This window comes from Sinocyclocheilus anshuiensis, unplaced genomic scaffold (genome assembly GCF_001515605.1).
Source record: "Sinocyclocheilus anshuiensis isolate Anshui unplaced genomic scaffold, SAMN03320099.WGS_v1.1 scaffold176, whole genome shotgun sequence".
Taxonomy (NCBI): domain Eukaryota; kingdom Metazoa; phylum Chordata; class Actinopteri; order Cypriniformes; family Cyprinidae; genus Sinocyclocheilus; species Sinocyclocheilus anshuiensis.
In genome coordinates this window covers 1,111,301-1,138,191 of record NW_015555723.1, presented here as the reverse complement: position 1 = coordinate 1,138,191, position 26,891 = coordinate 1,111,301, and the positions used below count along the sequence as shown (strand labels likewise).

The following is a 26,891-nucleotide window of genomic DNA, read 5'->3' as shown; positions in this document are numbered from 1 at the left end:
CGCTGAGGGAATACATCAACTTTCACCGTGGACGAAGCGGAATCCAGCCCGGGGTCCGTCACATGTGGTTGGTCATTCGTCGGATCCGCCGGGCGTGCCGTTCTCGACCCCGCCTCCTCAGCTCACTCTAGCCCGGCCTCAGCGCACGCTAAGCCAGGGCTTTTCAAAAAGGCGGGGCATAGAGGAGAAACAGTAATGTACAGTATGTGGAAAATAATGTGTTTTTTTAACTTTAAACCGCATAAACACATTTCATTACACCAAATACACAAAATAATGTTCTTTTTAGCAGCATCATATGACCCCTTTAAAGAAAAGATGCATCAACATCTTGCTCTGAAAAAAGTGACTAAAGCACCTGACATCGTAATTACAACTTCCTAACTTGCAAATACGAGGACTTGAACGCACCATAAGACAAAGAAAGATATGTATTAAGAAAATAAATAGGGTCTATTTTGATTTCTGAAGCATGTTTACACATCTTCACCTGCTGTGATAGCTGATGACATGTCACGCTTTCCACTGGACGGGACTAGCTGTGCCGACTTGGTTCTTCGTTTTGGTACATTCTAATAAGAATAAAAACCAAACGTTGCCAAGATTCATTGAGTAAACAGCTTGTGCTTTAACAGAACAATGCGTTCTTTGGCCCAAATCACCAGGCATGAAAGTTACCTTACAAAGGGGTGCTGGTGAACTCTGACACTCTGCTGGCATGACTGCACCAGCGCATACCCATGGTTCCTGGTGCAGGGAAGCTGCTGTAGGGTTGCTGGGTGTGATATCACCCAATTCAGGGAAATCGGCAAGTTTCATTTCAAATGTGCTGCTACATGTAATGGCTGATTTGGCTCTCTCTGCAGGGCTTGGGGAAGGTTTGGTCCCTCTGTCACCTAGAAGCAGAACCAAATCTTCCAATTACAATTTAATCAGGACATTATTATTAGAAGTCTTCTTAAAAGGAATAAACACCTCTGTCTTTTGATCTCCTGCTGATTCTTTTGTCCAGAGAGGAAGGCTCAGCTCTGTTGTCTTTTAATAACTAAAAGATTGAAAAACTTTATTAGGCTTTCAAAAGTGCAACAGCAATAAAGATTGAAATCATCCAAATGGCCATACTAGGATCAGACCTTTCCAGTTTGCTTGTTTGAATCATCATTTAGACCACTGCGGGTTTTGAGATCAGCGCACTTGTTGGTGTGAGAGCTGCTGTTGTAGATGTTTGTCCTTTGTGCCACGTCATACTGATTGTCTACTGATCTCTGCCTCCTCTTGAACCAGTCCTCGGGTGACGACTGGCATGTCTTGTTTTTATATGGAGCTCTGTGTACAATAAAGTCTAAAGTTAAAAACTGAAAATCATACGACGAGTCAAAACTAGCACAGATTTCGTTAGTTCTCCAATGCAATGTGATGTACAGCGGCCCGAAAAAGCAGTTGGACAATTAAAAGCAACTGATATACTGTTCAAAATGAATACAAGTATTGTTACACTTTCTTGCCATCAAATGTTAGCGGAAAATATTCATAGTCAATTAGTTCACCCAAAAGTGAAAATTCTGTCATCATTTACTCACCCTCATGTCGTTCCAAACTGATATGACTTTGGTAAATATTAGAAACACAAGTTAAGATATTTTGAAGGAAACCTGAGAGGTTTCTGTCCCTCCATTGACTTACAGTAAAAGAACCAAAACTTAAAAGATCCAGAGGTCACAAAGGCATTGTAAAACGAGTCCTGATGATTTAATCCAAGTCTTGTGAAGAGATATGATCGCTTTACATGATGAACAGGTTTAATTTGGGCTTTTTTATTTATATCTAAACAATGATCAACATACATGAAGCACACCACCTTTGGTAAACATGGAAGTGCATACGGAACTTGGATTAAACCTCTCAACTCATTTAGATTCATTTTACGATGCCTTTATGGCCTTTTTCGATCTAAGCTTTGGTTACCCAGACTTTCAATAGAGGCACAGAAACCTCTCAGGTTTCATTCAAAATTTGTTTCTCAATGATTAACTAAAATCCTATGGGTTTTGGGAACAACATATAGGCGAGTAAATTACAAGTACAATTTTCTTTTTGGTGTGAACTATCCCTCGGATTTGATGAACTACACCTGTGATTACTTTGATTGGACATCTGTGTGAACATGAGTTGGTTTAAAGTTATTTCAAAAATGGCTCAGGAAAATATGGAGACATATCATGGTCACAAATTATGAATTTGTTCCCACAACTTAATGCATGGCCATGTTGTACTAATTATTCCCCCTTATTAGTTTATTTAAATCATGTCAATGATTTTGCCAAAACAAGGGAACAAATGAATAAGTTGTGGCCACTATATCTTGTTTCTTCCCCCCTGCTTATCATGTATGGGTCTCCCCGGGAAAGTGAAGTTAGGTCTGAAAAAAAAGGTAATTCTATCACATCTGCAGAAAGCACATGGTTTGATATATAATGCAAAGATATTAATACATTTTAAGTATCCCAACACTTTTTGGGGCCACTGAACTTGAACACAAATCTAACATTACATCAATTAATGAATAATTTCTCAATGCTGGCTTGCTCTGACTGGTAAATAAAATCAGATTCCACGCAGTCAGTTATTTTTACCTTTTTAAGTGGTCCTCCATTTTGTCTTGCCGTGGAAGGCTATGAATCAAACAAATTCAGAGGATCCAAAACTCCATCCTTCATTATCTGTGAGCACAGAGACAGGTTCAAAGATCAGACCGGTTATAAGACAACATGCATGAGCTGAAACGAAGTTGAATAAATAAAATAACCACTTTGAAAAAAAATCACTGTATGGATTGCACAAATCTGCGTTTAAACAAACGATGCCGAATCCATGTAAATGACAAATAATGACGCAGCAACCAAACTAAAGACTAAACACCGCTCAGTAAACAGTCTTATGTCATAATCCATTCAACCAAAGTCACTTTCATATTACAGTTTAATATTGTCTACACACCGACGTTTATTATTTTAAGAGATCATAAGTAAATGTATATAAGGTTTTTGCAGGACTGCTGTCGTAAGGAGATAATATTGGATTGGATAGGTTAGCAGCAGCCAGCTACTACAACATCAAGCAAACTTCTTTGATTCAAACTTAAGACACTTGAGATTCAAGCTTATATGTGAAATAACATGATAGAGGGCCAGTGTGTCGCATGTTTAGCTGTCGACAGCTTCCAGCAGCTCTTCTGTTTCAGACCATATGGGATTTCTAGATAGCTCGTGTATGTTAGCTAGTGTAAGCACAGTCAAGATGATGAACTATATAAAAACTATATATTTTACAGATAGTAAAATATTTCATACCTTCCGGCCGTTAACAAACTCCACTTTAAAAAGACGTATTCTGTTCGGTTCAGATGTAAAACTGGTAGGTCGAATAATTAAAGATTGAGCTCAAAGTTGTCAACAAGACCAGTCGGTGCGGGGACTTTTATTTTGAAGATGGTCTGATAGTAAGACATTACTCAACACAAAATGTACGTAATACGGTTGACGACCTGCGTAACAAAATATTTTTGTTCATTTTTTATTATATTTTATGGATTTATTTTTCTCAGCATTTAAAATAAACCTAGGAAAAATATGTGGTCTAAAAATAATGTTTTAGGGGACTTTTCTTTATCTTATAGACGTATTCTTTTAGTTTTTTGCTTTTTATTAATAACAAAAATATGGACAAAGCAACTTTATGCATAAACTTACTTTTGTGTATTGGTAAGTTTTAAATTCATAAATGTAAATACGTGAAATGTAAACAATAGTTTAATGTATTTAAGCAAGAATTTAATTTGTATTTAGATACAATTTCATCGTCTGTTAAAAAGAAAATGATCAAAACATCTGCAATAAATAAATATATTGGAACTTCCTAATAATCGTACTTTTTTTCTCTTATTAAATACTAATATAATTGCTTCCCATTGTACTTTGGCTTGACAGCTGAATGTAGGAATTTTTGTGTTTTTATTCCTACTTGTATGTTGAATTTGCATTAATAAATAATAAAAAAAAACATCATGCAAGTTAATATAAAAAGAAAGATAAATAAAAAATTCCAGTAGACATTAATCATCATTATTTAATCTTTTTTTAGAAATCTGATTGAAAAGATACAATTAGTATCCACATATTTTGATATATAAACACACATAAAAATATATATATACCAGTGCATATATATCTACATTAGCCAAACATATAATGTAATTCTCATAAAACGGTATCACTGACACAGAGGCATAAACATATGCATATCTGTTGACCTCTGTGTTAATTAAGTGTTGTAAAAAATACATTTGTGACATGTCTTACTATTTACCATCTCTTTTTTTTAAACATTTAAGTAAACAAATTTCCATAAGCACAAGTACTTTTTATTTTTTTTCACTGTAAACACTTTAAGAGGAACTTTCTTGAGTGGACTTTAATGCTCTCAATAAGGAAAAAGAGGTCTGACCCTCTTATGACACAAGAGTGAATCCTAAAACTCTCAATCTCATTCCTCCTTCTGTCTCCTCAGCCGGCTCAGTAAAATCAGAGGGACTATAAAGAACGTTGAGCTGATTATAAAACATAATTCTGCTCCAGCCAACCAGTACACTGGAGAAAAAAAAAGTTAAATAATGTTAATATTTGCTGTAAACTGCAATAAATAAAAGTACAGACTGATTTAAATGATTTCCTTGCAATTGTAAGTTACTGTTAGGGTTGTTAACATAAATACAAATAATTGTTTAATCTTTATAAGATTACATATAATTTAATCTTCTTTTTTTTTTTTTACCTGAAGAAGCCACAGTAGGGCCCAGTGCTCGAGCTAAAGCTCCAAGACTCCGAAGGATTCCCATTACTGTCCCCTTCTGACTGGCTGAGCCTAACAAACCAACACAGACATCAATAACACCATCACACATTCAAACTAAAAGAGGTGTGAGAGCTGTTACGATCATTATTAAAGGGACAGTTCACTTAACAATAAAAATTCTGGCATAATTTACAATGCAAAACAAGAAAACAAATTATATAATAACAACAACAACAACAACAGTAGTAGTAGTAGTAGTAGTAGTAGTAGTAGTAGTAGTAGTTGTTGTTGTTGTTGTTGTTGTTGTTGTTGTTGTAGTAGTAGTAGTAGTAGTAGTAGTAGTAGTAATCAAAACATCACAATCATCACAATTCTTAAAAAATATCCTCTTTTGTGTACCATAGAAGAAAGCAAGTCAATTTTCATTTTTTTGGTGAACTATCCTTTTAAATAATGTTTTTTAAAAAATCTACAGAATGGTTAACTTAAGAAAATAAAGCTCAGACAAAACTAGACACAGGAAAAAAAATTTTTAAATCCCACCGTGTCCAGACACTTGTGTTGAAAGGCATGGAACAACAATAGCAGCAGCTGAAAAAAAAATGACAAATTCAAATACTAACACAAAAAAAAAAAGTAAATATTTAGATGATACTAATAATAATAATAATGTGTTTGTATACTGACAGATGCATACTTGCTTACCAAAAGAGTACAAAAATAAGCCAGAATAAAGCAGTGTCAAATTCCATGCTATTCCAATGAGCAAGAATGCTGGTATAAGTGATATAATTGCCTGAAATACACATATATGAAAGCAAGTATGTAGTCACAATGTGCAGGCCTTTCAGTAGTTAATCATTAAATAATATTCAGAGTTCCAAGAAAATTGCAAGAAATTTTGATTGACTCGTGATCCAGTAATGCATGAAAGAGTTTACCACGCTAACAGTCTGGATCTGATGACCTGGTTTGATCCTGCGGGCATATCCACCCTGGATCACTGCCATGGTAATGCCGATGAAAAAGAACATCTTCCCCTGCTGCATGCTATGACAGAAGAGTTCATTTTAAAAACCTCAGGCAAGACCACAGGATTCAGCTGCTCTATGATACACACACACACAATGTCAGACACAATGATACCAGTATCTCACGGTTCTGATTAAGCAAAACACATCTGTGCAAGAGTGAATTGGTAAATTGAAATCATATATTATCCTAGGGGCAGATACACTTTACGTCAACCTTTGTCCTCTTTCCCTCGTTCTGGTTGTTTATGATATATAATAAATTAGCCAAAACTTCCTTGTTCCTTATGCCTACATCCAAATAAACTCAAAAGATGTCACAACTTCATGAGTCACATCTCATGGCTTAAGTTGGGCCCTGAACTCAAAATCGATTAGCTAGATTTGCTACGGACAGTTTATCAGTTGAAGACAATAGTGTGCTTTATAATGTTACAATTTGAATGCTGTTGTGTAGGCAACTGATTTGTAGAAGCAGTAACCACAGCCTTTTGTAGCTGTTTTTTAGAGGCTCTTGGAAGTTGCGATGTTAAGAATTGTTGCGTTAGCTGTAGATTCAGGCCTTACCTGGAAAATTGGAAGCGCTGATGTGTCAGAAAACTCAAGGTGAATTCTAACCCAGAGAAGAGAAACAGATATGTGAAGTAAACCAATCCAAGCGCCTTCAAATGTAGCATTTCTATTGTGGAAAAAAAGTAAAATAATCATCACAATCAATTGCTGTGAGTTATTCATCCTGGTCAAATTTAAGACTTTTAAGTTGGCTGAAAGCTTATGGACTCACTTTGCTCAGATGGTGGATTCTGTGTTCTTGTGAGGGCAGTGAACTTGAAAAGTGCAACAGGGAAAAGAAGATCTCCAGAGTGTTGAATACCTGAAGACTCTGATGCACCCTGAGTCGTGAAAAACATTCATTACATTTCTAATTAAAGACAATTCTATTAACAATTAAAACTAAGCTGAAGTCCATTCAAGAGGTGATTACAATAAAAGTCACAATGTATCGAAAGTAGCAACAAATCTTTTTTTCTATATCCTGACATTCATTCATTTCATGCTAGATTTAAATGTCACTAAAATATTCAAGCATAATGTGTTCACTGACAATTACATACTTACATTACATTATTACAACATAACTGAAGAGCATTATTTTAGTCACTAAATAAACTGATTATTAAAAGTTAGCTTCTAGTTGTTGTATATTGTCACCGTGCTGACCTTTTGTAAAGTCTCTGGCAGCATGAAGAAAATAAAAAGCAGGTCTGCTAAAGAAAAAAGGACAGCCAGCAAGGCAGGGCCTTGATAAAACACCTCAGCATCTTTGAGTCTCAGAGCAAAGTATGCTCCCATTAATGGACCCAGTGTGAACCCCAAGGAGAAAGCAACACCAATCATTGCCTGACAACAGAAGAAAACAAACCCAGTAAATCTTCAAAAGACTCCAGAGATAAAAGCTTAAAATGTAACGTTTGCCCTGAAAACATTCATTTCAGATAATGATGACCATAACTCACCATTCCCTTGTTTCTTGCTTTAGGGCAAGGCAGGTCCGCCACAATAGCAGTGCACAGGCTGACATTACCCTTACAAATTCCTCCAACCACTCGAGACAGCAGAAAAATGGTAAAACTGTGAGAGAAAGCCCACAGAATGTAGGATGCCATGAGACCTACCTGGAAAACAAGGAAAGTGTTACTCAGATCTACTAGGTCTAGAAAATATAAAAGCCCGTTTCTGCCATGGAATAAAAAAAATAAATAAAAAAAGTGAATTGCAACTTTTTAATCTACAAATTCGACTTTGTTTCTCACAATTTTGCAAGAAAAAAGTCACAATTACCTTTTTTTTTTTTATTCCATGGCGGGAAACAGGTTTCCATAAGAAAAGAGATTGACACACATTAAAGGTAATGTTATCATTTAATTTTATATTAATAAATGCCTTATATCAGGGTTTCCCAAAACAGGATTCACAAACCCCTAGAAAAGCTAATAATTAATAAAATAATAAAAATAAATAAATAATTATTTTTTGTTTACCTGCACGCCATGTGATCATTTACCAACATGAGAACTGTGAACATATGAATATTTTGCTAAATTACTGAAATATTAACTTAAAATTTCAGAGGGTATTTACTAAGTAAATATTTTATGTCAAAGGGGTTTGACTGACAAAACCGTTTGGGAATCCCTGCCCTATAATGATCTAATTTTGTCAGTATGGTCTATACTTACGGTTGTTAACAGCAGCAGTGGTTTTCTTCCATAATCATCTGAAAGAGCCCCAGTAATGGGTGATGACAGAAATTGTAGCAGAGAGTAGAGAGAGCCTATCAGACCTAAGACACCAGAGACGAAGATAATCAATGTACCTGTCTTCAATACAAAAGGGCAATTTGAATTATGTGCTGCATTTGAAGAAACCCCCAACATCAGTCAGAGTAATGAAGTTACCTCCAAAAAGAACACTGTTATATTTCGTTTCCATAGGAACTCCAACCACCCCTCTGAACCAGTCCACTACACTCTGTAACGACTGATACACACCGTCCTGTAGATGCAGAGATTACAACATTAAAATGATAAGGAAAGTGTGTACATTAATGAGGAAAAAAAATTAACTTAAATGATTTTAGCAAATGGCTGCAATATAACAAAGAGTGAAAAATTGAAGGGGGTCTGAATACTTTCCGTACCCACTGTAAGTCAATTTATGCTTAATACAAGAAAAAAAGTGGGGTAAATCAGTGGGGTAAAAAATTATATTTTTCCATATAAATTAAGTTTATTTTTCTTAATATTTTTTATTGTTTTTAGCATTATCTCACCTAATTTTGACATACTTCTTAAGTCTTAAGTCATTTTATAAAGTAAATGTAGTTTGATTTAAGAATGTTTAGATATTAAAACTGGAAAACAAGACAAAAATGCTGAGTAAGAAAACCTTTTTTTTTTTGCAGTGCACATTATTGTTTCCATTCAATTGCTGCTATCCAGTGGAGAAAAATGTAACAGAGTAAAGAAATGTTATACACTGCCAAGTATAACACATTAATTGGAATAGTTCAATGAGTGTGCGCTAGATAAAAAAGTGAATGAAGCCATTGTCAGCTTCATTTAATGAGAAAGAACAGCTCTGAGCTTGAAGGCATTCCACAGACATGTCTCTTGAACAAAGCATATATTATGAAGTTCATTCATTCAGTATGTAATTGCTTAAGTCACTGCTGCCTTTTGTACAGGAAATGCTCTTTATATCCTTTCTATAAGGTAGCCTAACAACAATTAGATGCATGCATGACTAATCTAGGCCAAATACAGCAGCATTTCTTGTTGAACAAACCAGCAAAACATCTTTTAAATTTTTTTTAACAACGACATATCCAAATTATAACCATAAAATATGATCTCACCCCAGTTTGACTGTAGTGGTCCAAGATGGAGGGGAGCAGAGGAAGTATTAATGTGAAGCCCAGCAAGTCAAGCAGCAGTGCTAAGAAAACCACCCTGATGACTCTGGAGGAGCGCACGTCCTCAGATGTAGTTTTGTCACCTGCCATTTCTCCACTCCAGTGTCCCAAAGTTTTTCTTGACCGCTGAGAACTCTTAAAGCATCTCCTGTGGTCACTGAACTGAATTACTGAACAGAAACAAATCAGCAAAGTGAACAACAGTATAACATGTGTCCTTACAAAAGTACCAAAAGTGCACTGGTATGGTAAAGTTTTCTTTAAAATGGTACTGTGTATTTGCACCATGGTATTCTTTAGTCATGTAAATATCATAACCAAGATTACCACCATTTAACTAGATTTTTTTTTTCAATAAATTAAAAAGGTAGGCTACACTTTACTTTAAGGTTTTCTTGTTACCGTAAAAGTACACAAAAAGTACTGGATAATCTTAATTAACAACACGTAGCCTACTTAGGGTTAAGGTTTGGTTTACGGTTAGGTGCTTGTAATTACGCAATATTTACTGTAAGTACATGTAACGTGTAAAATAAAGTGTTACCAAAAAGTATTGATAAATATTTACTTTTTTTCTTAATTTATCAATTACTGATTCAAAACAACTTAACTATAGCTTAACATGGTTAAATTCCAAAACTCTTAACAATCATGCACAGGGCAGATGGTCATGTAAACTCGCACCGCCCATACAGTAACATATGAATCCAGTCTGCTTGAGTCATCGGGAAATTAGGCAACTCTCAAATCAACTGTAACAAATTCTATTAAACTTGCCCGTCTGTGCCTCATTTGTCGAATATTTTCTTCGATTAGACTAGACAGTACAGTACACTTGATTTCCTACCTGGAGCTCGGAGTGAGCAATCAAAGTTTCCAGAAGATGCTGCTACTTCCCCACACAGTCCCCATCATGAACACACACCAGGAAGCGGTGTCTCATTTCACCAGTATGGCAAGCCGTTTTAGCTTAAAATATTCCCAGTGTTACTCGTCGTAATTGCATTTTTACTAGTAACAATTCAATTAGAGAGCTCTACAACTGAATCCTTACTAGTAACAATTTAAATGAGAGAGCTCTCTAAATAATTTTTTACTAGTAATAATTCCAATTATAGAGCTCTCTAATTCAATTTTTACTAGTAACAATTCAGATTAGAGAGCTCAAAAAAGCTTTAGAAAACTGAATCGGCCGAGTACCAAAACAAACTTGTAGCCAATTAGCAGTAAGGGCCGTGTCTACTCGTGATGCGGAGGAGAGAGCGCTCAGTGCACAGAACGGACATTAGCCGAGCGACGACAGAAAGATAGAGATGGCGGATAAAAAAACAAAAGAGGAAAACGTCTGCGGAACAAAAGAAGGCTTACGATAAGGCAAGAAGTAGGACCCGTGTAAATATCGGATCAGCTTTCCAGCTCTGGAGAGAACTCAAGAAGCGGAAGGCCTACGATCGGACACCGAGGTTGCTTTGTTTCTTCTTGACGTGGTTTTGCTTTGTTTCACAGAACCAATGGTTGCATGGCTTGCGTACGTATTGTGTGTGGCGGAGGTTTTAAATAGGGGCGAGACACTTTTGGGGTAGAGGCGTGTTTGTTTTGGTGATTTGAAATATCAACATTAGCTACCAGAAATCACTTACCCCACCTTTAAGCTAATATGGCTTGCCATACACCATCGACGACAGTAGTGACTTGTGGAGCAATGAGCTGATTTCTGGAACTTGTGAAGACAAAGTTACAAATTCCTCATCTGTCAGAACAGATAATCATAGAACACGCAAATACAAAAACCAACCCGTACTTTCAGCCTAATATCTAAATGTATTTGTTCATTTTAAATTTTAACATAACTGGTTTGATAAGCCACATTGTAGTGGTTTCCAATGACCACGCGAGGGAGTTCATTTATAATGTTAAAAGCAAATGTATGTATGTAATGCATACAAAAGTAACAAGTTCTCAAATTTTCAGTTATACAACTGATATTTCGTATACAAATACTTAAACAGGTTCATGTGAATACAAGAAACAGTAAGTTATACAGTATAATAAACAATAAAACAAACATTTTTAAGAAAGAGAGAGAGAGAGAGAGAGAGAGAGAGAGAGAGAAAGAAAAGCAAATGATGTTCAACCTCTGAATAGAGAGAATAAGCAGGGACCGCCAGTAAAATAATGTATAAAATTACAGTGTTACATTTATGCGAAAGAATTGTCATTTTATTTAAACCCATCATTATTTAGGTGAACAAAATAGTATAAAACAAAGCCCATCCAATGTTACAAGCACACAAAGTATTTTTGTCTTCACATTTAAAATATCTGGGTCATTTTGTCATTTTAAGTGCCATGTTTGCCTGCTACAGTAACATATTAATGCAGTTATATAATTTGTTACAATGCTTGCTTTGCAAAGACCCATAATCATTATGAACGTGCCATATATATGTGCATTACATTTTAATTTGACTTAATAGATTTGAATGAAACATAGCCTTTATTAAAGCATATTTTATAATAGCATCTGTTGACTGTGATATTTCTGTACACGTCATCTTAAATCTGTGCTTACAAATAATTATGAAATAACATGAAAGACAACATGTACAGTAGAATAAATGAAAATTCAAACCAGCAAATGTTTCATATTCACAGGCGGAACCATACAGAAAAACAAACGTTTCAGGGGGAACACGACAACGGCACACACAACGTGAAGGACTTCAAAATTGTTCAGCTGTCACTGAGTGCAGTAAGTTCAATATGTCAAATAGAATTAAATGATTTACAGACGATTAAACCGGGAAAGGTCAACGACATTACTGATCTATCATTTGTATTCGTATTACATATTAGCGATGCTTGTTGCTGCTTGTAACACCATTAGTCAATCGGGCGTTTCAATGGTCATAGCAAGTGTTCAGTGTAACAGAAGCAGCATAATATTTAATATCTTAAAATTGTGTTTAGTTTGACTACACGTACAGAATACTGGCACAAGAAAAAGCCTTATTCACTCAACTTGGCATTTTCATAACTGGTCAGTAATCTGCACTGAATACTGTGTATTGTGTTCTCTGCTATTTGTATTGTCAGGTTCATTGTTCCTGCTCCCTCATTTGCACTTGAATGCAAGTATACAATGAAGCGCCTCGCTACTTTGCAGTCGTGACATCTACTAAAAGTTGGTCATGACAGCTCAACAGACAAGATGATGTCCACCAGACTACTGACACTGCTTGAGCCGCATACATTGAAGAAGGGTCTACCACAGATCTGCGCTGCCCATCTTTCAAGTCTCAGAAGGCAGCATGAAAACATCGCCACAGCCTTCTGTCAGCCTGGATCCTGCTTTAACAAAAGTGACGATCACAAACAGAGAATATGGCCTCCTTTACTGGCAGGTCACAACTGTGGCAGAAGGTTTTTTAGCCTCACTCCTGCTGGGATTGTGAACGCAGCCCCGGCGTCCGTTCAGCCGTACCTCAGATTGATGAGGCTGGACAAACCCATAGGTGAGCTCATGTGAAACGGAGATGTAATGTGTTGTTATCCAGGATGCTCTTGCAAATTACAAGCTGTTCTTTGTTTCAGTGAAATTTTAATGTTGTGTTCTTGTAGGAACGTGGCTGCTGTATCTGCCTTGTACGTGGAGTATTGGGTTGGCGGCAGACCCAGGATGCCTTCCTGATCTGCGCATGCTTGCGCTCTTCGGTGTGGGAGCTTTGCTTATGAGAGGAGCAGGATGCACTATCAATGACATGTGGGATAAAGACTTTGACGTGAAGGTAAGAGTACATACATAGAAGAAGATGGATTGTTTCCCTCATCATGTTCTTCCCTTAGTCCCAGAAAGTCAACTTTTGCTTATTCTCACTATCTGAGAACATTCGACATAATGGTTATCTATTCCACTAGTGGTCTAAATTTCATCATTGCCATCTGCACACCCAGACTAAGGCTAACATATCTCCTAATCTTACCTGTGTCAGCATGTCAAAGCAATTGGGCACCTTTGCTATAACATATCTCATAAACAATGTCAGATAATAAGACTTAAAGGGATAGTTCACCCATAAATGAAGGTTCTGTCATCATTTACCAAACCTGTGGAACAAAAGAAGATATATATTTTGTGGTAAGAAGAGAAATGTCCCAGTGGCTTTTTTTTGTTTTGTCCATACAACAGAAGTCTGTGGTAGCCAAAACTGTTTGGTTACCTACATTCTTCAAGATAACGATATGAGTGTGAGTAAATAATCATAAATTTTAATTTTTCAGTCAACTGTCACTTTAACCTGATTTGATATGAAACTCAAATGGAAGACTTAAGTGTTTCCGGAAGTTAACAGACATGGGATGCCACTCATGCTTGACTTGTCTAATTATCATTCATTTAGTCTCATTTAGTACAATTAAAGTGGTACATAACTGTATCATTAAACAGGCGTATAATACAAGCAGAATAATGCAATTGAGTCTAAATAAAAACCACAAATTTGGCAATAGGAAAGTGCTAATAATTGGGTTGTTGATGTTTTATCAGTTTAATCAGGCAGAATCTTGAAAAAGTGGGCCAAATGATTGTTACAGTTAGACTGTTAGCAAGGTTCAGGACAAAAAAAAGATGACCTGGATTTGATCTTGGCTGCTGCTGGAATCTGATTTTGGGATAGCCTATGTCATATTTCTGGTAGGTGTCAAGGACAGCCACTCGGCCCATTGCATCAGGGGAGATCACACCGTTTCAGGCTCTGGTTTTCCTTGGAGGCCAGCTGAGTTTAGCACTGGGGGTTCTGCTCTGCCTCAATTACTACAGGTGCTTTCTATTTTACAGTATTTTCACACAATATTTTGGTCACACTTTAGTTTAAAGAAAAGACCAATTCTCACTATTAAGTATTATTTACAACTTATGCCTCAATAAACTCCTAATTTGCTGCTTATTAATAGTTAGCAAGGTAAACTTTAAGTTTAGGTATGGGGTGGGATTAAAGGATCTAAAATATGGTCATGCAGAATAAGGCATTAATATGTGCTTTATATATACTAATAAACAGCCAATATGAGCAACTAGTTTGTAGTGAGAATTGGTCCCTAAACTAAAGTGTTACCTGTATTTTTATGTATTTTGCCAACATTTGGGACCGGAGTACAATTTTAACTTTCAAGTTGATATTATATTAAAGTGCACCTGTTATGCTATTTTTAAGGTTCCTAATATTGTTTTTGGAGTCTCCTACAACAGGTTTTACAAGCATGCATGATCAAACCACCCTTTCGTTTGATCAAAATATGCATCGCCTCATTTTCCAACAATTCTCAAACGATTTGTTCGAAGCAGTTCTAAGATTCAGTCTCTCTAAACCCCTCCTTTCCGTGAGCCTACTCTGCTCTGATTGGTCAGAAGGCCCAGTCTGTTGTGATTGGTCTACCGTGCACAGCGCGTGTCAGAAACGATACTCCCTTTGCCAAAGTTCCTTATTGAACGCTCGATAGAAAATATAAGCATCTATTATTTATCATACTTACAGGTTGTGATTCAGTGGAGCCAGCTGGTCCAAATAAACGGGTCCCGTGTTAAACTCCCCAAGATTAGAGAAGCAGTTGTCAGTAAAATGACGTGTTTGTGGGCGGGGTCAAGTTGTTTGTGGCCGGCCAACGTAGGACATATATGCAGCATAACATAATATGTAAATGTGTTTTACATATTATAATGTGTAGCCGTCACGGAAGTTTGATTCGAATTACAACTTTGCAGATCATTTTCATTCACATACAGCTACATTACACACTGCATGAAAGGCAATATTGGAAATGGCATAATAGGGGTGCGTTAATGTTTATTTTGTTGCTATATCTTTAAAGTCTTTAGAGAAAGCAATTTCTGTTTCATACCAACTTTCATTTTACTAACTGATAAACTGTGACTTCCCATCTGCCTCTAGCATAGCTCTTGGAACCGCCTCTTTGTCGCTAGTGGTCACATACCCTCTCATGAAGAGATTCACATACTGGCCACAGTTTGTTTTAGGTGTGTTACTATTAAATGTACTTAATATTTCTATACCAGTTTCTCAAACCCTTCCCTCCATATTATTGCTGGAAAAAAAAAATGTTGAAAGTGTGTCTACATGAACATTCTGTACATTTTTGCCCCTGTAGGTCTCACTTTTAATTGGGGTGCTCTTCTGGGTTGGTCTGCTGTGAAGGGATCATGTGACTGCTCGGTGTGTTTACCCCTCTATGTATCTGGTGTCATGTGGACATTGATTTATGACACAATCTATGCCCATCAGGTACAGTATCTGATTAGTTATCACACCCCAACATAATTGTGTGCATGGTGTATATTTGGTGATCCATTTTCTCATCTCGAGTAGGACAAAGATGATGATTTAAAAGTGGGCGTGAAGTCTACAGCTCTGAGGTTTCAGGAGAACACCAAACTGTGGCTGAGTGGCTTCACTGGGGTGATGCTGTCAGGGCTGGTTCTAACAGGAGCTAATGCGGACCAGACTTTGCCCTACTATTGTGCAGTGTCTGCAGTAGCCATTCATCTAGCACATCAGGTGAGCAAGATAGACTGTACTTGATAGTATTAGCCTGCCTGGGGTTACAAGAAAACAAATTAAGCCTTTTGAAGAAAAAACTTTGGCTTATCAGTTGTTTAAAAATCAAAATTAAATTACATGATACGCCAGATTAATTAATTACATATCATTATTTGCTGAAAAAAAGACATTTAAAAAAGAATTTATTATATTTGCTGAATAAAACAAAAACCTCTTAAATAAGGAATTTATGACTTTTTTTTTTTTAATAGTGTTACTTTGACAATTAATAATTTATTTTGTGTTCCACAGATCTATGCTGTGGACATCAACAGACCTGAGGACTGCTGGGAAAAGTTTGCTTCAAACCGAAACCTTGGACTGCTTTTATTTTTAGGAATAGTGACTGGAAACTTATGGAAAAAGAGAAATGTTCATCAGTGTGAAACGCAACTTAACTCCATTTCAAATTAGAACGCATGCTGGTTGTGTGACTTGGAATTATACCATTGATGGAAACATGTAAACCAGTAAATATTCCTCTTAAAATATTTATTAAATTGCTACAAACAGGCTCAATTTCTTAAATAATTAGAAAACTTACATTACATCTATAAAATTAATGTTAACATTGAGAACAGTGCCAGTGAGTTATGCCTACAAACAGACCAAAAACACCCAAATATTTTTTATACAGTGAATAAAAATATAAAAACAAATAAATGAACCCCCTATACAGGTCGATTACAGTATCTGAATCAGATTTGGATCATTTTAGTAGAGTAACAGAGGAGGAGAGGCCAGCTATTTGTGCATTGTATGCCAAAGGAAATATGAGGCACCATGAACGTACCGAAGAGACTGTAATCACAGGGAAGAATAAATGATCATATTTGATGGGAATGGTTCATTTGGATGAAGAAGCATTTCATTGAGTAATGAGGTCACGACGAAGCCCTTTCTTCATATGGCGACTCGTAGACATCCATGGGTGGACAGGTGCAGACAAGATGTTGGTCACCGTAGATGTCATCGATCCTTGAAATTGTGGGCCAGAACTTGGTCTCAGGTCTCACGAAAGGCTGAAATAACAGGGTTGAAGATACATTGTAAAACTGAGTGAATAAAAACATTTATTTTAAGTTTTATATATTTTTACATTGATGTAAGATACACACCATGGGGAAAGCAGCATACTCTCTGGAGTAAGGTCTGTCCCATGTGGTAGAGGTAATACAGGCCAATGAGTGAGGAGCCATCTTTGGGAAAACATCAAAGACAAGTTAAAGGAACTACAGAAAGATCCAGATTCAATAAAAGTTCAGTTCTAGAATTAATGCGATTAATGCAAAATGCACTTAATGAAATTCAATAGGGCAAAGACAATCCGAAGGGTTTAAAAGCAGAAATGAGAAGCTTGTGTTTTTAATAAAGCGCTTATATTAATTCTGCTGGGCATAAAATATGTCGAGCAATACAAATAGTTCTATGCTCCATAGACTTCCAGTGTATGTGCATTACTGTACACATGATTAAAGCTGCACACTGTGCACAGATGCTACCGATAAGCAATGTTCCGGGTTCAAGTTAAGTTAGTTAAGCTTTAAAACGCTCACCTTGAGAGGATTAACCCTTGAGTCCATTCGGCCCTCTTCAATGTCTGCGATTTCCTGACGGATGGCCAGCAGTGAGTCACAGAAGCGGTCGAGCTCAGACTTGTCCTCAGACTCGGTGGGTTCGATCATCAGAGTACCAGGCACAGGCCATGACATGGTCGGTGCATGAAAACCTGTCATAAAAGATGGAGAATTAATAAATTATCAAACATATTTAAAGCCAAACATATTTACTTTATAGATGTTTTTCCACTTACCATAATCTTGCAGTCTTTTTGCTACATCAACTGCTTCAATGTTTGCTGACTTTTTGAAAGGCCGCACATCCAAAATAAATTCATGAGCAATGAATCCTGCAAATGCAAAATAATCAGAAATGTTTGTGAGGTACTTCAATTCATTTAACAGCAAAAAAAAAAAAAAAGAATAAATCCAACCTTTAGAGCCCCTGAAAAGAATTTTGTAGTGGTTTTCCAGTCTTTTAGCCATGTAATTAGCGTTAAGGATGGCGACCTCTGTAGCATGAACAAGACCCTTTGAACCCATCATCTGTTAAATGGAAAAGAAATCAAATATTAGATGAATAAATTGGGCATGCATGATTTATTGATACCATATCAGACGATATTATTTTATAATTTTTTATTGGATATTGAATTGCACTGCTCATTTCCTTTATTTTTACATTCAGATGACCTTTGCCTTAAACTAAAACTCAATCAGTTCACTCAAAATTAAAAGTTTCTCATCATTTACTCACCCTTCATTTGTTCCAAATATTTAGGAGTACAAATCTTTATTAAGCACAAAAGAAGATATTTTGAAGAATGTGAATAGCCAAACAGTTGACAGTAGCCATTAACTTCCATAGGTTTTTTTCCCCTCCATAATATGGAAGTCAGTGGCTACTATCAACAATATCATCCTTTGTGCTCAACTCATACAAGATTTTAACAACTTGAGGGTGAATAAATTACAATTTTCAATCTTGGGTGAACTATTCCTTTTAAGTTAGTCTTTAAATAAACCAATAATTAAACATTTAACAAATGTAATCTTTAGCAAACCTCAAAATGAATATCTATTGTTCATACTGTACCATTTAATGTTGTGCATTTGAAATTATTTTAGCGTTTTATTTTTAATGTATTTAGGCAAAATAGTATAGAAACTGATCTCAGCCATAACCTAAAAAAATAATTAGTCAGTACTGGTCAGAATGTTAATACTGATGCATCGCTGCTATTCAGATAAACAAAAGGTAAGATGTGAGTTTTTACCTTAATGTAAGCCCATGAGATGGGCAGGATAGCGCTGGAGCCCCAGGGAGCGGCACTGATGGTGCCCAGAGAACTTCCTGCATTACTGGACTGCATGTTCACCACTGGATGACTGGGCAGGAAGGGAGCGAGATGCTGTTTCCTGTCGGAAAAAGCCATATGGTTAACTGGAGTCAACAGTTCAACTGTTCTGGTAGATTCAGTAGGCAGGTCTGCTCACTTCAAAACACTTACACTCCTATTGGTCCCATCCCAGGGCCGCCACCACCATGAGGAATGCAGAAGGTTTTATGGAGATTCAGGTGAGACACATCTGAGCCATAGTCTCCTGGCCGACATAATCCAACCTGAATCAGAAGAACATGAAAAATCCATAAGAACATGTACGTTCAATGTACAAATCTTACATCACTGTGAATACAGCTCTCTGAAACACTTCTTGCTTCTAAACCTTTTACAGCATTTATTAAAATTAATTTAGAAATATGGTGCATGGTTCATTCATACAGCACATACAACTGTTAAAGGGGTCATATGATGCGATTTCAAGTTTTCCTTTCTCTTTGGAGTGTTACAAGCTGTTCGTGAATAGATAAGATCCCTGAAGTTGCAAAGACTAAAGTCTCAAAACCAAAGAGATATTCTTTATCAAAGTTAAGACTCTGCCACACCCCCCTAAAACGGCTCGTTCTAACACGCCCCCACATATCTACGTCACTATGTGGGAATATTTGCATAATGCAACCAAATGTGCACGCAAAGAAAGAAGGCGTGGTTTCAGTAACCGCAGTTAGTGTTGAAGCAGCCATGTCAGAGAGACGCTGTGTGTTTCTAGGCGAAAGCAAAAGCCTTCCGAAAGTAGATGCATTTAGGAATCTTTAAATGCATTGCTGTTCTGTTGTAAGTCATTTTATGGACGACCGTTTCATGAACCTAGGAGAGGAGGTAATTCTGACTTTGCTAAGACAATCTGACGCTTCTGAATCAGCGACTGTATAATGTACAGTATTTGAAAAATAATGTGTTTTTTGAACATTAAAGCATGTCAACATATTCTGTTACACCAAATACACAAAATAATGATCTTTAAAAAAGCATCATATGACCCCTTTAATGTAAAAAAACCGCAGGAGTTAACATTAACCAAGATTAATAAATGCTGTAAAATGTATTGTTCATTGCTAGTTGATTTTATAACTAATGTTAATAATGCCGTATTCTAAAGCGTTACTGTTCGTTCTTTGTCTGACCTGTGCATTCATGTTGGCACCATCCAGGTACACCTGTCCGCCATTCTGATGGATGAGCTCACACACTTCACTCACGTTCTCCTCAAACACACCATTAGTGGAGGGGTATGTGATCATAATGGCAGCCAAGTTGGCCTTATGTTTGTCCACCTGACAAAAACCAAGAAAGCGTGGTTGATTGACTGAAGAGCATCTTTAAAGGTGACGTCATTTTTTGGATGTTAAAACACTTTCTCCCATCCACAACCAAGCTATTCATAGGTTGATTCCCTCCAAAACCTATAAACACTGAGCTTTCAAAACATTGCTGTTAGTTTGAGAATCATGACACAGCAGCAACATGCGAGTTTGGACTATTTGTCTGCTCAACCAATGGCAGTTAGGACATGCGTTCAGGAAACCAGTGTAGCATTTGGACCAATCAGACACACAACTATTTGTTATATTTAACAAATAATCTCTAATGCCCCCTTCACCTAACCAAAGGGTCAACTATGAGGGTCTATGGACCCTTCCCCCGAAATGCAACAAACACCTAAAAAGGGCAGAACAGGCCTCTGGTTCCATGGCAACCAAAGACAAACCATCTAATAACACTAGTTTTATTGCTCAAAGGAATGCGGGCAGAGCACAACTCCCAATTCATTTACCCTTAGGAACGGCTTGTGTACTGCATCATTACTGTGTCTGTTCCCCTTTCGGGCTTGAACTGATGGTAAAACTAATGACATTATTTACTGTCTTTACATTTATTTTGAAAGATGAAGCTCATGATTATAGTAAGGGGCGTTACATTTCCGACGAGTGCTTGCGGTGTTCAGCCAATCACAATGCACTGGGTCAGCTGGCCAATCAGAGCAGACTGCGCTTGTCGGAAGGAGGGACTTTGTAGAAAACGAAGCGTTTGAGAGAGGCGGGGCATAGAGGACCTACAATAATGTACAGTATTTGAAAAATAATGTGTTTTTTGAACATTAAAGCATGTCAACATATTCTGTTACACCAAATACACAAAATAATGATCTTTAAAAAAGCATCATATGACCCCTTTAATGTAAAAAAACCGCAGGAGTTAACATTAACCAAGATTAATAAATGCTGTAAAATGTATTGTTCATTGCTAGTTGATTTTATAACTAATGTTAATAATGCCGTATTCTAAAGCGTTACTGTTCGTTCTTTGTCTGACCTGTGCATTCATGTTGGCACCATCCAGGTACACCTGTCCGCCATTCTGATGGATGAGCTCACACACTTCACTCACGTTCTCCTCAAACACACCATTAGTGGAGGGGTATGTGATCATAATGGCAGCCAAGTTGGCCTTATGTTTGTCCACCTGACAAAAACCAAGAAAGCGTGGTTGATTGACTGAAGAGCATCTTTAAAGGTGACGTCATTTTTTGGATGTTAAAACACTTTCTCCCATCCACAACCAAGCTATTCATAGGTTGATTCCCTCCAAAACCTATAAACACTGAGCTTTCAAAACATTGCTGTTAGTTTGAGAATCATGACACAGCAGCAACATGCGAGTTTGGACTATTTGTCTGCTCAACCAATGGCAGTTAGGACATGCGTTCAGGAAACCAGTGTAGCATTTGGACCAATCAGACACACAACTATTTGTTATATTTAACAAATAATCTCTAATGCCCCCTTCACCTAACCAAAGGGTCAACTATGAGGGTCTATGGACCCTTCCCCCGAAATGCAACAAACACCTAAAAAGGGCAGAACAGGCCTCTGGTTCCATGGCAACCAAAGACAAACCATCTAATAACACTAGTTTTATTGCTCAAAGGAATGCGGGCAGAGCACAACTCCCAATTCATTTACCCTTAGGAAAGACACACAATCCCCATAAAAATGGACTCTTCTCTAATTCATAGGAAAACCTTTCTGTGAATGAACACACATCTCCTCAGGACATTGTGTATACCATTACTGTTCTTGTATATTGTCTTTTGAATTGTATACGGTTTTGTGTGCGCGTGTTAGGATAGATCACTAGTTAATATAACCCCACCCATACCATGTTTGGTCTCTTTGAATTTGTCTTCTAAAGATGCACCTGTATTAGTGTTCTAAGAATCTTTAGTAATTTTGCATCAACACCCAATCGAGTATTTCCAACCTTCCGCTTGGAGTTTCAGCCTTTCTCATTGGATAAGCCCATCCTGAGAGGCGTGAATCTTCTCAGACCTTAAAAGGCTCACGCACAGTTCCGCCCATGTTTTTCTTCTGCTAAGTCTTCTGCTAAAACCTTCTGATTGCGGCCCGTGTGGAGAGCCTGAGCCGGTGCGGGCGTGCCCAGTGGGCTCCAACACATAGTCAGTCAGTCTGCGGTTCTGTTAGATACGGAGAAGATGAGGCTAGGAGCTAGGACGCTTCTGCAACCCCTAAGTTCCTGCCAGGCCTCAGCCTTGACTTTCCATTCACCAAAGATCCTAGGATCTCAGCTGATGTCTCTCTTAGCTCTTTTTCACTTTCCACTGGGAAGAAACGCTAGTTACGCATGTAACTGTGGTTCTGTGAGTTTCGGATGACTGCCAGAGGCAGTGTAAACACTATGGATTATCGCAGCACCAGCTAGATAGGTCGAGAGACTATACCAACAGTCACGTAATGACGTATGCTGAACCCTGGGGGGTTATAAGCCACCGTAGCTCAGCACTCTGCCTCGGTACGCCTTTCTCGCGCATTCCGAGTGACCAAGAACTCTGGCGGTCATCCGGAATTCACAGAACCACAATTACATGCGTAACTAGAGTTCAGTTTAATTCCTACTGACCACCAGAGGCAGTGTAAACACTATGGATGACACATACCAACATAGTCATGAGGAATGCCACCCACCTGATGAAAATTAAGGCCGCTCCTGAAGAACCGCAGAACTAACGGCATGATGAGCAGCAACATTGACTTTATAAAACCGGGCAAACTTGCATGGAGAAGACCAGGTAGCGGCAGTGCAGACATCTGCCAAGGAAACTCCTCTTAAAACAGCCCATGAAGATGAGATGGCCCTAGCGGAATGGCAGGTTAGTCTCCAGGGCAGTGGCCTCTCTGCTGCCTTGTAAGCCAGTGTAATGGTCTCGACTATCCAGTTTGACAATCTCTGCTTTGACACTGGAGCACCTTTTTCACACCACCATAGCAGACAAATGACTGGTCTGACTGTCGAAATTGAGCGGTAGAGTTCACATAGCACTTCAAGGCATGCACAGGACACAAAAGTTGGGTACTTGATCAAGACCCTGAAGAAGTCTGAAAAGAGGCCAGTTCAATGTGCTGGTTTATAAACTGAGGAAGAAGGACTTTCGGAAGAAAAGAAGGATTGGGTCGTAGAACCACCCCGGAATCATCCGGCAACCAACGCAAACACAATTCGTTAACAGACAGTGCGTGCAACTCACTGACTCTTTTCGCAGACGCGAAAGCCAACAAAAAAGCAGTCTTCAAGAACATCCATTTAATGTCAGTGCTTTGCAAGGGCTTAAACTGGGATGAGCAAAGGAACGTAAGCACAAGTGGCAGATCCCACACAGGGAAGTGAGGAGTCCGAGCAGGGTTCAGACGTCGTGCACCCTTCAGAAAACTGCAGACAAGACTGTGAGATCCAGGAGAAGATCCACCAACTGGAGCATGATATGCAGCAATCGCAGCGACGTACACTTTCAACGTGGAAGCTGCCTTGCCCTCCTCCAGTAAATGTTGAAGAAAGTTTAAGATGCTCGGTATGTCACATGTTGCAGGATCAAGCCCCCGCTCCCCCACACCATGCAGAAAAAAGCTTCCAACTGTCGTGTGGAAGAAGCCCTGGCGTTAGAGATGGTATGGATAACCGCAGGGTCACAATGCTCCAGAGAAGGATTTAACCCAATGGCCAGACCCAAAGCTGCAGACGAGCTGGATCCGGATGCCAGACCCTTGCCTCCAACTGGGAGAGGAGGTCCATCCTCAGGGGAAGTTTCCACGGATTGCCTGTCAGAAGTCTCAGCAACAAAAGAAACCATGGTCTGGCTGGCCAATGTGGTGCCACGAATAGCACTCTGTGCCTGTACAGGGAGATCCTGTGTAAAGTCTCTCATAACAGAGGGATAGGTGGGAACACATATAGTAGGCAGTTCGGCCATTCGTGAGACAGTGCATCCTGGCCCAAGGGACTGGACACTTCTGTCCTTGCGAACTATAAACAACAGTGAGTGGTCATCTCTGAAGCAAAAAGAACCACTTCCGCTCTTCCAAATCCACTACATCTGGATGAAGTCTCCATTCTCCTGGATGTACTTGATCCCTGGAAAGAGCGTCTGTTGTCTGGTTGCACACTCCTGGAATATGAGCTGCCCTCAGTGAAGCGAGTCGTGGCTGACACCATGTCAGGATCTCGTGAGTAAGCTGTAGAGACCTGCGAGATTTTGTGCCGCCCTGGTGGTTCAGATGGAACACTGTTGAGGTATTGTCGGACCGAACGAGAACATGGACAGCCTGCCAGGACTGGCATGAAATACTTTAGAGCCAAGAACACGGCATGTAGTTCCAGCAGATTGATATGTTCTGTGGCCTGGGTCGGTGTCCAGCTCCCGCAAATCCCTCTCCGATTCCACGTTGCCCCCCACCCTGTGAGGGATGCGTCTGTTGTGACCAGTTCCTGACGAGAGGGAACAACACCCAGGGGCACTCCTGCCTTCAGAAACTCTAACTGTCTCCACCGCCTCAACGCACGGATGCAACGGTGAGAAATTACAACCAGCCGATGGCGATGTCTGGTGGGATATAGCCGCAAACTGTTGTTCCATAACTGTAGTGGTCTGAGGTGGAGTAAACCCAGGGGAATCACCCCTGTGGCCGCCGTTAACATCCCTATTAGTCACAGGACCACCTTGTACTGCAAAGACACACCCTGGCAAAAGCGAGCCAAAAGTTGCAGAATGTTTGTCACACGTTCCCGAGACAGGGAGGCAGACATTAGGTGGGAATTCAGGGTCATTCTTATGAACGTAGTGGTCTGTGTTGGAAACAGACAGCTCTTTTTCTTGTTCACAGTAAAACCCAACTTCCGCACATGTCTCAAAAGTAGTCTGAAGTCTTGCACAGCCTGCTGTTTCGTGGGGGCACAAAGAAGCCAGTCGTCCAAATAGGGCAGAATACGCATACCTCTTATCCAAAGAGGAGAAAGAGCTGTGCTCACACACTTTGTGAAGACGCGAGGAGCAAGGGAAAGCCCAAAAGGTAGCACTTTGAACTGGTACGCTTGATTCAGTAAACTGAAACACAGAAACTTTTGGTGATGAACAGCAATTGGGACGTGAAAGTATGCATCTTTCAGGTCGACACTTACAAACCAATCGTCTGCGGTCACAGACCGAAGAACGTCGGCTGTGCGCAGCATTCGAAAAGGGAGGACCTTCAGGAACAAATTCAGGTGCCTCAAATTGAGAATCGGGCGGAAACCACCGTCCTTCTTCGGAACAAGAAAATATGTCGAATAGAACCGGTCTCCCTGAACGAAGGGGATGAACTTTTTCTATGGCTCCCTTCTCTAACAGTGAACAAATTTCCCGAGAGAGAGCCATTGCACAAACTGTGTCTGACGATTGTAGGAACAATTCTTGAAAATCTGGGAGGCCGGCAGCGGAACTCTAGAGTATATCCCCCCCTGCTCAGAGTCGTCAAAACCCAGGGGTCTGCTGTGTTGGTCCTCCAGTACTCCAGCTGTTCTGTTGAAAAACGATCGACCGCTGGCCTGAATGTCTCAAGCTTTATCTGTGCGACTTTTAGTGGTCGTTGACGGGGTCCCCCTGGCAACTGTCGATAAGGTGGCCGAAAAACTCTCGCATCCTCACTAACATGAGACCTTTGAGGCGGCTGTGCCGGCGGAAACGTTGCTCCGATGTAGCATAGTGATGACGGGTCTGAACTGCTGGCATCCTAAAGGTAGAGTTGCGCTGCACCTGCGTCAGCTGACGAGTGGCCTCAGACAGCTTTACCCTCTTTTCTAACAGTTCCGGAACATTAGGACCAAAAAGATGCCCAGGAACATATGGAAGATTTCTCAAGGTTTTCAGACCTCAGGTAGCCGTGCTTGGGCAAGCCACACTTGGCGGTGGGCTGCCAGGAGCGTGGCTGTAAGACTTCCCAGCTCGTGGGTCACATGGCCCATTGTCAAGAGAGCAGTTTGCAGAAACTGAAATAGAGGGATCAACGTTCCGGATGGTTCCAACGTACTGGTGGCAGCAAGAAGTAACTGGCAGATTGTGTTTTCCGCACGAGTAATGTAGGCAACAGACTCGTATGCCTTTTTTAGTAGGGAATCCGTACGACCACATTGAGCACTGGGACATTGCATATTCCCTCGTAGTGCCTCGTCAGGAGGCTGCAACAGGCTGCTCTATCTTCTGGAGACTCACCCTGATGGAATCTGCTTCAGCCATAGATGCTAGCGTTCGAGCAATCTTTGAGCGCCGCTTAGGCGGACCAGAACCAGTGAGGGCATTTGAAAATTCAGCCACAAAGTCTTTACATTGTGGCATGGCAAAAGAAGCTGCAGCTGTGGCCTGTCTGAAAAAAACATTTGATTGGGCAGACTGGACTGGTGACTCATCAAGTCCTAGACTAACAATTGCCAGTCGAAGTACAGACAAAGTATCATCGGAAGAGGTCTGGGCCTGTCCAGATGACTGAACTGACCCTCCAATAGACCCCTCTGCTGCTGGATAACCAGTGAAAACATCCTGAGGAGATGGTTGTGCAGCAACATCTACAGCATCTCCGTGATCACGAAAAAAAGAATCTGAAGCACTCGTAGAAAGCACATCCATATCAGAATGA

At 39.2% G+C, this 26,891-nt stretch overlaps 4 protein-coding genes and 1 long non-coding RNA gene across 9 annotated transcripts in view; 2 read left to right on the top strand and 3 right to left on the bottom strand.

Moving 5' to 3' along the window:
- LOC107672565 (selenocysteine insertion sequence-binding protein 2-like) overlaps positions 1–3,478 on the bottom strand; it is a 10,185-nt gene extending 6,707 nt beyond the window's left edge. For 3 of the 4 annotated variants that reach the window (XM_016465808.1, XM_016465810.1, XM_016465811.1), the window contains exons 1-6: positions 3,351–3,478; positions 2,634–2,720; positions 1,134–1,326; positions 976–1,045; positions 679–896; positions 491–572 (exon numbers count right to left, since the gene is read on the bottom strand). In XM_016465808.1, coding sequence (XP_016321294.1) covers positions 491–572; positions 679–896; positions 976–1,045; positions 1,134–1,326; positions 2,634–2,653 — 583 coding nt within the window. In that variant the 5' untranslated portion in view covers positions 2,654–2,720; positions 3,351–3,478. Of the gene's footprint in view, positions 1–490; positions 573–678; positions 897–975; positions 1,046–1,133; positions 1,327–2,633; positions 2,721–2,997; positions 3,050–3,350 lie in introns of those variants that run through there. The other variant, XM_016465809.1, reaches the window with a different exon arrangement.
- The window catches only part of LOC107672568 (uncharacterized), an 11,284-nt gene extending 7,072 nt beyond the window's left edge, over positions 1–4,212 (top strand). The window contains exons 2-3 of the long non-coding RNA XR_001632327.1: positions 1,342–1,347; positions 4,141–4,212. This is a non-coding gene — a long non-coding RNA (uncharacterized LOC107672568). The remainder of the gene's footprint in view (positions 1–1,341; positions 1,348–4,140) is intronic.
- Position 4,213: 1 nt separating this feature from the next.
- Positions 4,214–10,280, bottom strand: LOC107672567 (major facilitator superfamily domain-containing protein 10-like). 2 transcript variants are annotated; one of them, XM_016465812.1, is made up of 13 exons: positions 10,205–10,280; positions 9,301–9,527; positions 8,342–8,438; positions 8,123–8,226; positions 7,400–7,558; positions 7,095–7,283; positions 6,667–6,775; positions 6,450–6,561; positions 5,793–5,901; positions 5,557–5,647; positions 5,395–5,442; positions 4,831–4,920; positions 4,214–4,646 (listed from the first exon to the last, which is right to left on the bottom strand). In XM_016465812.1, the coding sequence occupies exons 2-13, from the start codon at positions 9,445–9,447 to the stop codon at positions 4,543–4,545; spliced, it is 1,359 nt and encodes a 452-aa protein (XP_016321298.1). In that variant the 5' UTR covers positions 9,448–9,527; positions 10,205–10,280; the 3' UTR covers positions 4,214–4,542. The 2 variants fall into 2 exon arrangements, with proteins under 2 accessions (XP_016321298.1, XP_016321299.1); XM_016465813.1 differs by having other exon boundaries at positions 4,215–4,646; positions 7,104–7,283.
- Positions 10,281–12,036: 1,756 nt separating this feature from the next.
- On the top strand, positions 12,037–16,629 carry LOC107672553 (4-hydroxybenzoate polyprenyltransferase, mitochondrial-like). The gene is made up of 8 exons (XM_016465790.1): positions 12,037–12,109; positions 12,454–12,872; positions 12,979–13,145; positions 14,055–14,176; positions 15,306–15,391; positions 15,523–15,656; positions 15,741–15,929; positions 16,224–16,629. Exons 2-8 carry the CDS (start codon positions 12,569–12,571, stop codon positions 16,383–16,385), a joined length of 1,164 nt encoding a protein of 387 aa, XP_016321276.1. The 5' UTR covers positions 12,037–12,109; positions 12,454–12,568; the 3' UTR covers positions 16,386–16,629.
- The window catches only part of LOC107672552 (glycine dehydrogenase (decarboxylating), mitochondrial-like), a 22,475-nt gene continuing 12,028 nt past the window's right edge, over positions 16,445–26,891 (bottom strand). The window contains exons 18-25 of the mRNA XM_016465789.1: positions 21,247–21,396; positions 19,042–19,154; positions 18,808–18,949; positions 17,965–18,076; positions 17,785–17,880; positions 17,528–17,700; positions 17,090–17,170; positions 16,445–16,993 (exon numbers count right to left, since the gene is read on the bottom strand). Coding sequence (XP_016321275.1) covers positions 16,856–16,993; positions 17,090–17,170; positions 17,528–17,700; positions 17,785–17,880; positions 17,965–18,076; positions 18,808–18,949; positions 19,042–19,154; positions 21,247–21,396 — 1,005 coding nt within the window. The 3' untranslated portion in view covers positions 16,445–16,855. The remainder of the gene's footprint in view (positions 16,994–17,089; positions 17,171–17,527; positions 17,701–17,784; positions 17,881–17,964; positions 18,077–18,807; positions 18,950–19,041; positions 19,155–21,246; positions 21,397–26,891) is intronic.